The 15443-nt window shown below is 38.7% G+C and overlaps 2 protein-coding genes across 4 annotated transcripts in view; one reads left to right on the forward strand and one right to left on the reverse strand.

The window, feature by feature from the left end:
- LOC139937651 (leucine-rich repeat-containing protein 57-like) overlaps positions 1-7652 on the reverse strand; it is a 49263-nt gene extending 41611 nt beyond the window's left edge. The window contains exon 1 of the mRNA XM_071932899.1: positions 7450-7652. Coding sequence (XP_071789000.1) covers positions 7450-7533 — 84 coding nt within the window. The 5' untranslated portion in view covers positions 7534-7652. The remainder of the gene's footprint in view (positions 1-7449) is intronic.
- LOC139937658 (cancer-related nucleoside-triphosphatase homolog) overlaps positions 1-15443 on the forward strand; it is a 23573-nt gene continuing 8130 nt past the window's right edge. The window contains exons 1-6 of one of the 3 annotated variants that reach the window (XR_011786077.1): positions 1-85; positions 8640-8743; positions 9618-9783; positions 10249-10333; positions 11046-11249; positions 11862-14232. Coding sequence is in view for 2 of the 3 variants with exons in the window: in XM_071932910.1 (XP_071789011.1) it covers positions 84-85; positions 8640-8743; positions 9618-9783; positions 10249-10333; positions 11046-11249; positions 11862-11939 (639 nt within the window). In the remaining variant the exon portion in view is untranslated. Of the gene's footprint in view, positions 86-7697; positions 7796-8639; positions 8744-9617; positions 9784-10248; positions 10334-11045; positions 11250-11861; positions 15334-15443 lie in introns of those variants that run through there. The other 2 variants (XM_071932910.1, XM_071932922.1) reach the window with 2 other exon arrangements.

The following is a 15443-nucleotide window of genomic DNA, read 5'->3' on the forward strand; positions in this document are numbered from 1 at the left end:
TTGACTTGTCTGAGGTTCAACCAACTGATAACATTGTTAACATCTACCTCATTGATTGGCATTCCTCCAAGGCACTTCCACCCATGTAAGTTTTATCTAATAGTATTTCAGTGTCTGTGGAATTTTAGGGGTGTTTTTTTTACAACAGGTGGGCTGATAAGGCATAGCTGAACTGTAAAGCAATCCTCCCTCATGATGTGGTGATAAGTGGTGTGATAATGGCATTGTTCAATAATTACAATTATGTGTTGTCTGCAAATGAGTCATCCAAAATACTTCAAAATATTTTGAAAATGAGGTTTCACAGAAGGTGAAATACCTCCCCCCCCCCCTGAACATTTCCTGAGGCTATTAATTTGCAAACACAAATTCAGTTTTTTTTAAATATTTTTATTATTTTTATGAGAGATTGCCACTTCAAGGTGAGGGCTGGTTTGGGCTATCCACCAAATCAACTGTCACAAGGAGGAAAGTTGCTACCAACTCCTAGGGCTAAAACAGGGTTACCCCTTTCACAGTCCCTAAGGATGTGGTATCATCCATTTGGAGCCTGGCTGGGTGAGCAGAATGTACCACCTTCCCAATTTGTAACAAAGCAATTATGGTTAAGTGCCTTGCTCAATGGGCATCATCAGTGAGTTGACCAGGATTCGAACCCACACACTGCTGTTAAACCCACCAAATCTTTGGTTTTGGTGACCTATACCGCTGGGCCACGACAAGCCCGAGGGGTTATGTCACCACAAAACTAGTGATCTAATATTTGTCTCTGTGAAGAGGCTGTAAATTACGAGAAAGTGGAACAAGTTTGTTTAAAGCCATTGGACACTTTTGGTAAACAGTATTGTCCAAAGGCCCACACTTCATGTATCACAACTTATATAAATAACAAACCTGTGAAAATTTAGGCTCAATCGGTCATCGGAGTCAGGAGAAAATAAGGGGAAAACCCTACCTTGTTTTCGCACGTTTCGCCGTGTCATGACATGTGTTTACTTTAAATCCGTAATTCTCGTAGTCGAGAATTGATAATTGTTTTATTTAATGTTTTCTCAAAAAGTAAAGCATTTCATGGAATAATATTTCAAGAGAAGTCTTTTACCATTACCTTCTGTAAACCATGTAAGTTATTTCTAAATCTGTGAACTTTTTTTTTTTTCTGTTCCAAAAGTGTATAATGGCTACAACTTTTCCAGCACAAAGCTCAACAAAATCAAAATTTTACAATGATTATTTGCTTTTGGGTAAAAACCAATAAGCAAGAAGCGACATTGTTATTAGAGACTCAGAGTAACAATAAATGTACACAGGTTCTCAAAAAGATACACGAGGATGGAACTAATAATATCTTTTTAAAAAAAACGTTTTGCATTCAAACACTTTTCCTCTAAGTTTGACTTGCGACTTCCATCATTGCACTCTCATACCACAATGCTCAAAATCAAAAGGTCACTAAACGAACTAGCACTTGACCAAAACCATAAGGACACGAAGGAAGTGGCAAGCAGGTATCAATAGCATGGGTGGACGCTGGTCATAGCTTTTTGATTCAATGCTGGCAAGATTGGACAAGAGGGTAGCAGAGAGGAGGGGGAGGAGAGAGGGATTAAAGGGTCTGTCCTTCCATCAGTTCCTGTCTAGTCTGAGAGAGACAGCGTGTCATGGGAACTTTAATCAATTCCTTCTGCGTACTTCAGGTGGCTACCTTGTGGTAAACTACTCTTTTGACTGTTAATTAATAATAGTCGGACCTGGGTGTATTTATAAACAACTTTTGACCATTGAAGTTAGTCATGGCATAATCTTAACTCCAGTTCTGACCTGGTGCAATTTTTTTTATTTCCTTTAGTACGTATATGTAAAGGGCACCTCTCCAGAGGAAAAAAAGAAATAGTTGAGGAGCACAAAGGCGTTGGCTAGGGTAAAGAGGCAAATACCTCTACTGCCTCCTAACATGATGAGGCATGTAAGTGCACAGGCTCTCTCCTTAACACAACAAGTGGGAAACAAAATAAAATCGCTTTCAATAACACCATCCCCACATTGATGCTCATCATAATATGCATTCAATTCAATTTTCTTTTACATTCTTGTATGTTGGTAAGTTGCTTACAAAATTAACCTAAGTCTGAGTTGGTCACATCATGGTACACAAAGAACAAACAAGTTTCAGTTTGACAATAAACATTTAAACAAACAGTAATTTCTTTTTTCAAACATTGAAATATTTTCTTCTCTCATAAGAATGACCACTGCACCTTCATCTATTTTTAACATCTTGCATCTTAAAAGGGGATTCACAGGAAGTTGCTTTTCCAGAAGTAAGAAGTTTACCATCCCAAGGTTACGTTTATGTTCTGACTTAAAAAAGCCTGAGCATTGCTAATCCACGTGTCGATTTCACAATGGTAGTCCTAACTTAGGACTAGTCCTAAGCAATGCTAAGAGTTAGGACCAGTAACTCAACCTAACATAGGACTGGTCCTATCTCTTAGCATTGCCTAGGACTAGTCCTAAGTTAGGACTACCATTGTGAAATCCACCCCTGCAATGTACTGGCACATTGCCAATGCAAAAACTCATATAATACCCTTCAGTATTGAAAGTACATGTATGTATCCATCATCCAGGCTACCCCAAAAAAAACACAAATAAAAATAAAAACCAGGACTGCAGGGAGTAATTTGCAAAAAATGAAAACAACACAACGCTTTCTTAACAGGAGGAAAAAACATCCACTTCCAACATCACAATAAATGTATCGCAACAACAAACATTGCAGCGGTGGCCCGGAATCTGTTTTCATTTCTGTTCGTAAACAAAGTGAGCTGAAGATCCGATCCGGAGCCCGATCGAAGCACGATCGTTCAGAGACTCAGGGTGCCAATCCGTGATTGCCCACCATCATGGCTCCCTTCCAGTCATTATCTAGTATAGTGGTGTTGGTAAAGCCTTCAAGGCAGAACATGCTGGGCTCCGGATCTCGGGTTGTTCAGAAGCAAAGTGGGTGGTTGGGATGTTTAGGAAGTGGAATTTAGTGGAAGGTGGCGCACAGGTGGGGATGCAAGGATATTGACAGAGGGATTCGGGTCAAACCTGACAAAACAATATCTTCTCTTATTTTGTCATTGCTGGTGTTGTTAATTTCTATGCAATGAAGTTCACAAAATTACAACAATGGATAAGAAAAGACATACAAAAGTAAAGGGGGTTCGTCTTTACTTTTAGAAATAATACTGTATGAATTGCTGCTATTCATTGTTTTGTTCTAATCAGCATTGTTTTATTGCTTCCCGTCTACGGATTTAATATGAGAAGTGTTCATATGGTGCACTAATTGCCCATGGTAGCGAGGCTGTCATACAAAACTGTGCTCTAATACTATTAGGGAAACTACATTGCCCTACCAAAAGCAAAGTAACAGGCCTGGGCAAAATAGTACTAAAAAAATGCCTTCAGTGAAGTGTTTTACAAAACCAGCCCTGGATGCACCTCACTCCATATGAATATCACAGTACAGATAAGAGAATAGGTCCAGCTTGAGCCAAGTAGAGTACAACTTGATTTGCTATACCACGGTAATAGTGAGTTATTTTGGTCGAGTTGCAAAGGGCACTTCCATTGGAAAATCTTAAAGTCTAAGGGAAACTTCTGAAGGGGCACAAAGACCAGGGGCAACGGAGGCCAAGACCAGGGGCAACGGAGGCCATGTTCGTGGCCGGCGTGTAATTCCAGGCCTGTAATGTGCTACAAAGAGGCATGTACATGTACGTGGCTCAGGGGAACATTACCTAAGTGATCATGACACCTTGATACCTTAATGTTTGAACCACCTTTTAGAATGAGGCGTAACTATGATGGTACCAGGAAAATGTATACATTCCTGCGCGATGTTCATAAGAAACACTTTTAATCTGCCAACGACCGCCCTTGTTATTTACATTTCGTCATTGTTAATTATCTTTTTTTCTTCAACTGTGCAAATTGTAATGCAATCATGTTGGAAGATGACACCGGATCGCTTTGAAAGAAGAGGTTTATCTCTTGGTCCGGAGACAAGATAAGAAACTGGGTTTTGTTAACCTGCAGAGGCAAATGGAATCATCAATTTCGCCTCAGGTGCCATTTGCCCCCTTAGTGGTGTACAAAACACCGTTGACCCCCATCACAGCCGCAACATGGATGATATTCATCTTATTTTAATAATAATAATAATGTAAGCATTTAAGCAGAAATGTGTTACAATACTTGTAACTCCCCTATACATGCTCTAAGATGGCTCAAACTTGAAACTGATCCTGTGAATTGCAGCATTACATAGGGTTTTCAAGAAATTGATGGTTTGCACATTATAACCTCACTCTGAAGTTTACATTAGTTTTCAATGTCCAAATACTATCAAAAGAGGGCAGCAAACATCAAAAAGCTTGTGTGAATTGGGAAAAAGATGAGTTTCAATCTGAAAGCTCCCGTAATATTTGTTTGTAACGTTTGTCCGGAGAAATATGTACAGCTGACAGTCTAACACTGTCAATGTTGGGAAAACAGCATTTTGTCCCCTTTTTCAATTGATTTTTGCCACTTGTATCTATTTTGCGACGTAAAAGCTCTTAAAATTAAAGCAGCATCCAAAGCTTCGACCAGCATTCTGATCGAAAAAGAAAACAATTAACCATCAATAAGGTAAGCTTTGATATTCTGAACTAGGTGTTTATCCCCCCCCCAATCCACGTCCAAGCAAGAAGCCCCTACCAAGAGAACGACATCAAGACACTAGAAAAGGTACAAAAGAGAGCCACCAAACTGGTCTCTATCCTACGAGACAAACCCTACCAAGAAAGACTGGAAGAGTTGAACCTGTACACCTAGAGAGTGGAGATCTGACAAAGGTCTTCAAGATTTATGACACTGTTTGTGTTAACTTTACACCCAAACCAAACAGTATACTCTGTAGTGTCCATCATACTTATCTCAAAAAGGCTAAATGCGAAGAAGTCTTCTCAACTGTTAGAAGAGAATGAAGAACTTATTTGACATTTTAAAGACTTTTTTAAAGTCTTGTTTTAAAACAAGACCTTTTGCATAAAGAGCCTAATGTCAAAAGGTGTGACTTGAAATTGTTTTTCACTATGCTTACAGGCCTGAATGCTTCGTTTTTGAAAGGGCAATGGGCACCAAGGTATTTTCTCCTTGGTAAAGGGCACCCTTTGAGGAAATTGTAAATTTCTACTGAAGCATTTCAAGGGCACCTAGGCAATGACCAGGGGGCATGGAGGCGAAGTATCAAGCCTGTGCTTAGATTGAAAGTGCAATACCACAAAACTGAAGCCATGGTTTACAGATTCTCAAAAATATAACCTCTCCATTGACTTAACTTATTTCTTTAAAATTCATGTTGACATGTAATTGTCACTATAAGTAATTACTCAAAGATAGGTGTCTCTTTGTGAAACCCAAGTATAAGTGAGATGACACATAAATGCTCAACTGAATGTCGTGTTTTAACAACCACCTATATTAGTAACCGAAAAACATTTTGAGGATATGCAGGCCCTAGATGTAGTCCCAATGCCCCTTTCTGCATCAGGCGTTTGTCATTTTAACCACGCAACATGACACAATGCAGTGAGGGCGTTTGTCCAAACGCACCTGGATCATTGCAATTCTCTGTTAAGTGGTCTCGGCCAGAAAGAACTCGGTCGACTCCAACGCCTACAAAACAAGGCAGTCTGACTTGTGTTAGCCCTTCCTGCTCGCACTCATACCACTCCGCTGATACATTATCTCTACTGGCTTCCTGTACAAAAACTTATCACCTTTAAAAATATTCTACTTGCTTTCAAGTCACTCAACTCCAGGCTTTAATTGCTGACTGTTTAGGGACGCCATGTCCCACTTCGCTATCATTCACCAGCCCAATAACTAAAAAGCAGGCTGGGGAGATGTCCTTTTTTTCATCAGCTCCAAAGCTCTAGAATGATCATCCACAACATCTCAGGAACTTCATCTCCATTTCTCAGTTCAGAAAGAACTTCAACACTTTACCTATTCAACCATTAAGTTTCTTCTTTCTCATACGCTTTGAATTTTGGAGAAAAGGGGGCTTTAGTAAATTCCTCATTGTTGGTTTTATTAATGGAGTTAGTTATTGATCATGAGTGGTCTCTAAACTAATTGTTTCAGCAAATAGAAACATTCACATTCTAATAACAACATGTATTTAAGGCTCTGGACACTATTGGTAATTACTCAAAATAATTGTTAGCGTTTACAACTTACTTTGTAACAAGCAATGGAGAGCTGTTGATAGTATAAAACTTTGTGAAAAATGGCTCCCTCTGAAGTAACGTATTTTTCGAGCAAACAAAGTCATTTTCCACTCAAATGTGTTTGGAATTTGATTTCAAGACCTCAGAATTAGATTTTGAGGTCTCGAAATCAAGCATCTGAAAGCACACAAGTTCGTGTGACAAGGGTGTTTTTTCTTCCTCGCGGCTTCGACGACCAATTGATTTCAATTTTTTACAGGGGTGTGCATATGTTTAGATACACCAAGTGAGAAGACTGGTCTTTGACAATTACCAATAGTGTCCAGTGTCTTTAATCGTTTGCTTTTATTTTAAATTTATATGCGCATTTTTCAGTCAACACCCTTTTCATCATTAAGATGAAAAAGCAATTAACATTTTTTATAACACTGAACCAATGAAAATTTGTTTTGTAATAAACAATCAGAAAAAGGTTTTAATTTTGCACGAGTGGGAAAATTTCTATATCTGATTTATTCCAATGAGATTTTAGGTAACAAAAAGTGAAAAGGTGGAAGTCAGATAGTTGCGATAACGTAACCTTCATCCCTTCCGACGTCGGGAGAAGGGTTACGTTATCGCAACTAGAAGTCAGACACAGCAATTTTTTCATAACAGTTGATGAAACGAAGGAAAACGGTTTTTTGCCAGGGGAATATTAAAAAATATAGGTCAGGTTCAATAAAATCATAAACATCTTGGTCTGGAGTTCACCCTTTCACTGGTTATTCATCTTTCCAAGAACTTTGGTTTTCTTTTCAAATGTCTTGACGAAAAATTCATGTGACACAGAACAGTTGAGTAAACAACTGAACTGAGGGAGAACTGATTCCAAGGATCCATTTTCCAAGTACTGCAACGTCATTTGATTGAAATATTTTGACAATGACATTGATACCTGCTGTGCTAGTGCTAGTATTTACAAAACCCTTTCCAACGAACATGTTGTCACATCTAAGATGATTGATTTTAGATATACGCTCTAGGGAGCGAGACTAACTAATTCATGCATTGTTTTTTTTTTTTATTACTTTCTTTACGACTTTAGTCATAAATTAAAAAAATGTTTCGTCTAGTCTTACACGCCCACACGGTATGTCGGAAATACACGGCATATCGGTGTTAATCAACGCATTCTTACCTCAGACAAGCTCATGTTTGCAAGTTGGCAAACGCCTGATTTTTCCGCTCTTTCGATGTGTGGCTTGATGGAATTTTGACCCATTATGCCCCTCTGATAAATTTATCAACTGCTCCAATTTCCAAATAGATGTTTCTGTCATGAAAAAGTGGGAAATGTCCTTTATTTCCTGCAACTCCGTAAATCCAGTTCGCGTTTGTTTATTATTTTTCGAAAGGTCATTCGCGGACAATGGCCCTGAGGTCATGCATGTCGGCACTTCCGCCACGTGTTGTGCTTCAAAATCAAAACAACATCGACTGGTGATCTCGGTGGCGTTTCTTTGAAATCGTCTTTGACACAATGGGTAAAGTTGGGGGTTATTTTGCTTGGTTAAATGCTAAATCTGCCTCCATGTTTATGATTACTTTATTGCTATGCTCACATTTTTAACAAATATGAATGAAGAATTCAATTAGGAATTCGTGTGTGTGTGTGGGCTGTGGCTGAAAAGATTTAACCTCCAAGTCCAACATACAGGCTTCTATTCTTACAGTTCTGTTCTATTTATTTCAAGGGGGTTGTGAACTTTTGTCTGACTCTGATATTGAGAATAAACATCAAATGAACATCAATACATTTATATTAAGATAAGGGTCAGACTGGAGCCATGATGTGGATGATTTTAGTAATATATGATTTTGGGGTTAAGTGCCACATCTAAAAACTGAACATTTCTGCTCATGTTACTGGTGATTGTACTGTTGGATTACTCCTAGAACTATTTTGGTTTCTCGTACGATCGTCTCCCGTACGATAGCAGACGAACCAAAAATGTTCTAGTAGTACTGTTGGATGTGAACAAAATGAAATAAAATAAATAGAGTATTGCAATAATTGTCTATCCTCCCAATGGTCGTAGAGGATGGAGGGTTACCGCAAAGTTCTAGGAGTAGAGGATTACGATCATCGCAACTACGGTTTTTCACTTTTTTAGTGACATTTTTTGATAGATTTACGACAAGTGTACTTGCCCTGTGTTGATGGGAGTTGTATTGGCATTTGGCAGGACCATGGAAAAAATTAAGAGTCTCAATTTCTTTCAAGATGATCTAGGGCTATCTTATGTATCATAATTATTGTATTTAAACATTAACAGAAACAAAGGCAGTTTCAACTAAATTTTGTTTATATGTCAATTTCAATTATAGGTTTTACAAAACAATCAAACCTAGATCGATGAGCACTGAATCAACTATGGCCACTTCATCATCAGTTCCTTGCATCCGTCATGTGTTTCTCACAGGTTCTCCAGGTAATTATAAGTGGGTTGTTTTCTTATATTTCATCTCATTTCATTTTTTTTGCTGGTTTCTGAAGACAACGACTCTCAGAAGAGCAAATGTATAATAACTTTTCTAGCCAAGAACCCAATCGGGAGAAGACAAAGAAAGAAGTTTCGTTTTAGATGTGGGAGGGAACACCCTAGAAAAATATTCCAGGAAAAACCTACGCAGTCAGGTAGGAACACAGGCCTATATGCCCGTGTGATTGAAACCAGGCTCTAAGAGGTTGAAGACAAGGAAAGATACCTCTCCACCAACCTGACAAACCCATTATGTTGGCTCTTTAAAGAGCCTTCTGGAAAACAGCTCAACATTTTTCGAAGAACATGGACAGCTGAAGCATAATAACAACTTACAAGGTCTCTCTATAATGAAGATTTAGACTATCCAATGTTGTTCTGTGGACCCCTAAGCATGGGAGGAGGAAACCTGGTAGACCGGCAATAACCTACACTGACATTCTCAAAATGGACACGGGACTTGAATCAACAGATTTCAAGTCAGCAATGGGGGACAGGAAGGCTTGGGGAACCATCGTATTGAGGACATCACTCGACTTAAGCAAAAAGCAAAGCAAACTTTTAAGATAAAGGGAGTTTCAATGCAACTCTTCCCGACAATGAAAGGGAATCGGCCATTTATTAGAATATTATTTGAGTTAATGAATCTCAATTTTTATAGTATTATTTGTCATTTTTTTTCACAATTGAACCTGAGTCTTCCATTTTCCATGCATCTGGTATATGAGTAAGTTTTTTAAATGGGGGGTCATTGGGGGATAAAGAAGAAGAGCAGAAAAATGTATTTTAAAAGTAATTTGTTTATTGTCGCAATCTTGTGTAGGAGTTGGAAAGACCACATTGATTCGTAAGGCTGTAGAACAACTTCAACAGGGCTCTGCGACATTGCGAGGATTCTACACTGAGGAGGTGCGAGTTGGTGGTCGGAGGACTGGGTTTGATGTGGTTACATTGAGTGGAAAGAGAGGACCTCTGGCAAGGGCTGGAGGGTAAGTTTACACCAGTGCCACCTGGATAGAAATCAGTAGCCTCTGCTTATTGCTGAGTACTGCCCTTGCAATCACCCATCTTCGCTTACTTAGTTATAACTCTTTGAACCATTTTGGGAGTCGGTTTTTCCGCGTGTAACTGTGGGCAGTGCGTATTTTAAGTGAAGCTCGTGCTAATTAAGGCGGTTTCTATATCTTCACAGGCAATTTTACTCCCAAATTGGGAAACCAAAATACTGGCAGACAGTAGCTGCGAAGGGTGTCAGTGCACCGAGTTCCACTTAATGTACCACTGTGCATTGTTGTTTTTTGGAAAATTCTAATGGTCTGAACAGAAAGACGAGCTGTAGGCTGTAAAAGACCCATTAAATTTGTGATTTCATTTTCAGAATTTAACAATGTATTTTCTCAACACTTAAATATATATATATCTATTTTTTGTTGTTCTGCTTTGTCTTTATGCAGAGGGGGCAGAGGGCCAAGTGTGGGTCAATACACAGTGGATTTGAGCTCATTTGAAAGTCTTGCTTTCCCAGAACTGTCTGGCAAGGTTAGTCAAACTTTCCTCATTTTTTGTGAATTTAAAAGGACTTTACGCACTGGAGAAATAATCAGCAATAAACTGGTTTTTTTTAAGTGACTGGTTTGTACATCAGACATGAGCTAGGTCTGTAATGACCATATCCCTCTAAATCCTAGATCAAGTAACTGGGGTGCTGTAGTCTTCTTTTTAAAATTTATGTTTTGACATTTGTACTAGCACGCCAAGCAAACGTATATGTAAGCCATTGGACACTTTCGATAAACATTATTATCCAAGGCCCACACTTTGTGTATCGCAACTGATATATAATATAACAAACTTGTGAAAATTTAGGCTCAATCGGTCATCGGAGTAGGGAGAAAATAACGAGAAAACCCACCCTTTTTTCCGCACGTTTCGCCATGTCATCACATGTGTTTAAAATAAATCCGTAATTCTCGATATCGAGAATTGATATTGTTTTAATGTTTTCTCAAAAAATAAAGCATTTCATGGAATAATATTTCTAGAGCAGTCTTTCACCATTACCTTCTGTAAACCCTGTAAGTTATTTGTTAATCTGTGAATTTTTTTATTTTTTTTTATTTTTTTTTTTTCCGAAAGTGTCCAATAGCTTTTAGACTTTGTTTTGGCAATTTGCAAAAAAAAGAATTCCTGAACATCCGCTTCCAAAATCACCCAAATAAACGCGACACTGGGCTTCTTAAAACAATTTCAGGACCATGTTGTAGCTGCCACTTCCATGTTAGTCATTGATGAAATTGGAAAGATGGAGTTATTCAGCCAAACCTTTATCCAACTTGTGAGGAGACTTCTCAGCCAATCAAACTGCCCGATACTTGGAACTATACCTGTGCCTAAAGGAAAACCTCTGGGATTAGTGGAGGAGATTCGGAGCAGAACAGATGTCAAAATATTTGTTGTAAGAAAAATGTTATTCAATGAACTCTGATCATTAATTGGAAGAAACTATCAATTAATTAGTAAACTTGCATGTACAACCATAAGTAACTCTTTTGTGGGATGGTGTGGTGTCACAGTTTGCTTGTCTTCAGGAGAAGACAAGCAAAATACTGTTTGAAATGTCAAGACCACACCGCCTGTTTCAGATCCAACCATCCCACAAGATATTTACACATGGTTGAACCCTCAAGTTTACTATTTATTTACAGTTTCTTCCTATGACGTATCTTTATACCGACTGTTGATGTATTTTACAGTGGCAGCATGTTCACTTCAACAACTCTCTCATTCATCATTAAAGAAAGAAAATGACATCACACTCTCATTGTGTCTTCTTGTATTTGAAAAATGCTACAAAAGCCGCATCCGAATCAAGTGACTTCTGCTTCGGCTATGGATGTTGGCTGCGATGACAACAGCCATAGCCACCGCCAAAGCTATTAGTTTGGACAAGCCCTTACCTGTAGGGAAACCAAGCGTAAATAAAAACTAATTATTGATTTCTCCGAGGAAGACTCAGCTAGGATCAAAACATCAGGCCACTAATTGTTTTTATTTATTTCTCTTTTAGGTTACTAAAGAGAATCGAGGTGCTCTCCTTCCAGACATAGTCCAAGCATTGATGCAAGCAAGAACCAATATCACCTGACGAGTCACCTGACTAGTCATATAACAGTGCATGTTTCTACAATCCATAGCAGTCAAGGTTTCAGACCACTACCATCCAATTATGTACAGTGGATGCATGAAGCAGTTCAAATGAAGATAGGAGTTTGGGAGCCAACTCTGTTTCAGTTTGGGAAATCGTCACACTGCACACTGCTGCTTACTTCTATGAGAACCAAAACAAAATTTGAAATTCCTTTATTTTTAAAGGGGGAAGGAAGAGATCGGGGTTGGCTATGGGTGTGTTCGATTAGCTTCCCCGGGTGGACCCCGGTGTGCTCATCTGGGTGTGCTCATCTGAGTGGCGTTTTTCTTTCCCCATGATGATTGTGGGCAGATAATTACCCTCGTTCTTCCCGGGAAAAAAAATAAGCACGATCACTCACCCTTCTCATGGTGATGTCAGTGCACCTCGGGCCAGCCCCAAGTGTCCCCGGATGAGCACAACAGGGTCGACCCGGGGAAGCTAATCGAACGCACCCATTGTCAAAGCAGGAAGAAACTATTGATTTTAGAGTGTTGAGATGTGGAGGGGTTGTTATGAAAAGCCATTGATGTATATAATGTATAATTAATCCATGCCTGCAAAGTGCATGGTAGAACACAACACAAGTATGGAAACAATTTTTTACATAACTTAATTTATTGAATAAGTAGTATAATATTGTTATCACATTCAATAAGTCGCCGCCAAACTTTAAAGTGTCTGGTGGTTATGAGTCGGTAAGTTTACACATTACAAACATTGAACATTTTCTTTGTTATGACAAGCGTCCTCATTTTTTCCCACTTTTTTTTTAATAGAAAATAATACATAGTTTACAATGTTATCATTAATGACAATTCCGTGGGTCAAATTTTGAAATTGCAATTATTGATGAAAAAATAAAACAACTTTTTTTGTTAAATACATACACGGAGCAATATTTCACTTTAAAAAAAGGTTCACCTGTAGTTGCATCAGCTGATATTATAATGTCATGTTACACAGTACAAAAGATATTAATAAACATTTTGGGGATTTATATTTAAAAATATTCTGTGAAAAGGAAGCATGGTGCACCATTGGCTGGATGTGAAACTTTGCGTGATTACCAACTAGACCACCGAGATTGCCCGGCAGCTCAAGGCAGTTCAAAGCCTATGTTTTAGCAACAGGTCCTGCAACGATTTAATATATGTTGCATCAGGGATAAAGAAAATTTATTTTGGTTTTACCCTTATGGAAGCGCTGTATACTCGAGTTCTGTGAAAACAATCACAGGCTAACACACAACGGTATGGGTAAACCAAAATTAATAGTCTTTAGCCCCGATACAAATTTAAAGAGCCAATAAAGGTTGATCTCAATATTTCACTTATTACCTTTTTATGGCCAAATAGACATCGTAGATACGGGTTAATAACCATTGTACTCTCAAAATTTGCATTTAGTAACGAATAACTCGAGTAAAAAATGCACCCGTCCGCGCGGCTTTTCCAGCCGAGAGTCAAAAACGGCTTATATATTATAATGACCTCTTGACGCCAGTGACGATATTCCCCTAATTGGGTGTGAACACAGTTCTCCAGCTTTGGCAAACTGAGGGCACTATTTTCCACACCAAATAGCCGCCACTGACGTCACGATTCCTTTGTTGCGCAGGTTTGTTTGACCCCACATTTTTACCATGTTTTAACGTGAGGTAAGAGACTCGTTATATATTTTTTATGTTTGTATGGACTCCAGCTATTAGAAAACTGTAATATCTATATATTTGAGATAATCCTTTATTGGCTGTTTAACATCTATTAAATCGTTGCGGTACCCACTGCTAAAAACATGGGATTCGAACTGCCTCTAGCTACATGGGGCAGATTCAGGCAGCGATCATTTGTCAACCACTAGTCAATATTCCATGGTTACCTATGCATGCGATACATCCTGGGTACCAGGAAAAATCGCCCAATGGTCAACAATCGTCGACTATAGTCCCTTGCTCAAACTTTCTCCTTGCAATCTTGGTGGTCTAGTTGGTAAGACACTGCTCTAGAACTGCAAAGTTCATGGGTCCGAATCCAACTCGAGTCGTAGGCCTGTGATTTGTTTTCACAGAACTTGGGAAAGTACCAAGTATACAGTGCTAACACAAATCGGTGTAAGGGTAAAACCAAAATTGATAGTAGCCTAGTTGCACCTTCCATTTCAAACCTTGAGAGTACAATCAAGGCAACTCCAGTCACATACATTCTCTCCATGTCTTCTCCAACTTACTATGTATACAACACACTTAAAGGCAGTGGACACTATTGGTGTTACTCAAAATAATTATTAGCATAAAACTTCACTTGTTAACGAGTCATGGGGAGAGGTTGATAGTATAAAACATTGTGAGAAACGGCTCCATCTAAAGTGACGTAGTTTTCGAGAAAGAAGTAATTTTCCACTAATTTGATTTCGAGACCTCGAGTTTAGAATTTGAGGTCTCGAAATCAACCATCTAACTGCACACAACTTCGTGTGACAAGGGTGTTTTTTCTTGCATTATTATCTTGCAACTTTAACGACCAATTTAGTTCAAATTTTCACAGGTTTGTTTTTTGTATGCACATGATGAGATACACCAAGTGAGAAGACTGGTCTTTGTCAATTACCAATAGTGTCCACTGCCTTTAAATGCATCCATACTTTTCATGAGAACAAAGACGGAACTTCAAATTGGTGTACATATTTGTGTAGTTCCAACAGTGAGAGGGCCCTTTTGTAAAACTCCACTAGAACTTTCAATTTTTCTCATAGAAGCATCTTTTTAAACTGGGGAAAAAATGCTGTGCATCATCACGTTCAAGACGAAGACCAGTTGAAATAAGGTTTGTATAAATGCAGCTATAATTCAGCCTTGCACAAGAATTACATCAACTATCCATACATTTTTAACCGAACTGTGCCGTTTGTTACAGCCATGTTCTGTAATTTGACTATCGTGTGAGATTCCTGTTCACTTGCCATCACAAGCTAAAGATTTTGTTATCGCTCACAGGACTTTTCAGGATCAATAAATCGCTGGAACTTAATCCAATTAAGTCCAAAGCCATTAAGCCAAAGTAACCAGCTGTTACGAACAAGTAGCGCTTGCACTCGCACATACAGAACGACCTTCACATGAAGTGATTACAGATCAATCTGAGCACTGTGTGAAACCACTGAACATAATAAAAATACAGGGGTGGTAATATTTTGTAAAATGGTCGCCAGTGAAGAGACGCTCTAGAAGGGAATAACTGCCAACCTGGTGAGGGAGAATGCTTAACTTGTCTTTCGACACATTCTTACTTTCAAAGGATCTTATACTGACCAGGAAGGATCCAAGTTCTCACTGGCTGACCTCTAACCTTTGACCTGTGTGTGATCACCACAATGAGCAAGTTCAAGGGAGCAAATTAAGTTGACTACTGACCAGTAGCGTACATGCGCAGTGATGGACTCACTCGTTTGAAAGCCTAGTCA

The sequence above is a fragment of the Asterias amurensis genome, chromosome 1, assembly GCF_032118995.1.
Source record: "Asterias amurensis chromosome 1, ASM3211899v1".
NCBI classification, from domain to species: Eukaryota; Metazoa; Echinodermata; class Asteroidea; order Forcipulatida; family Asteriidae; genus Asterias; species Asterias amurensis.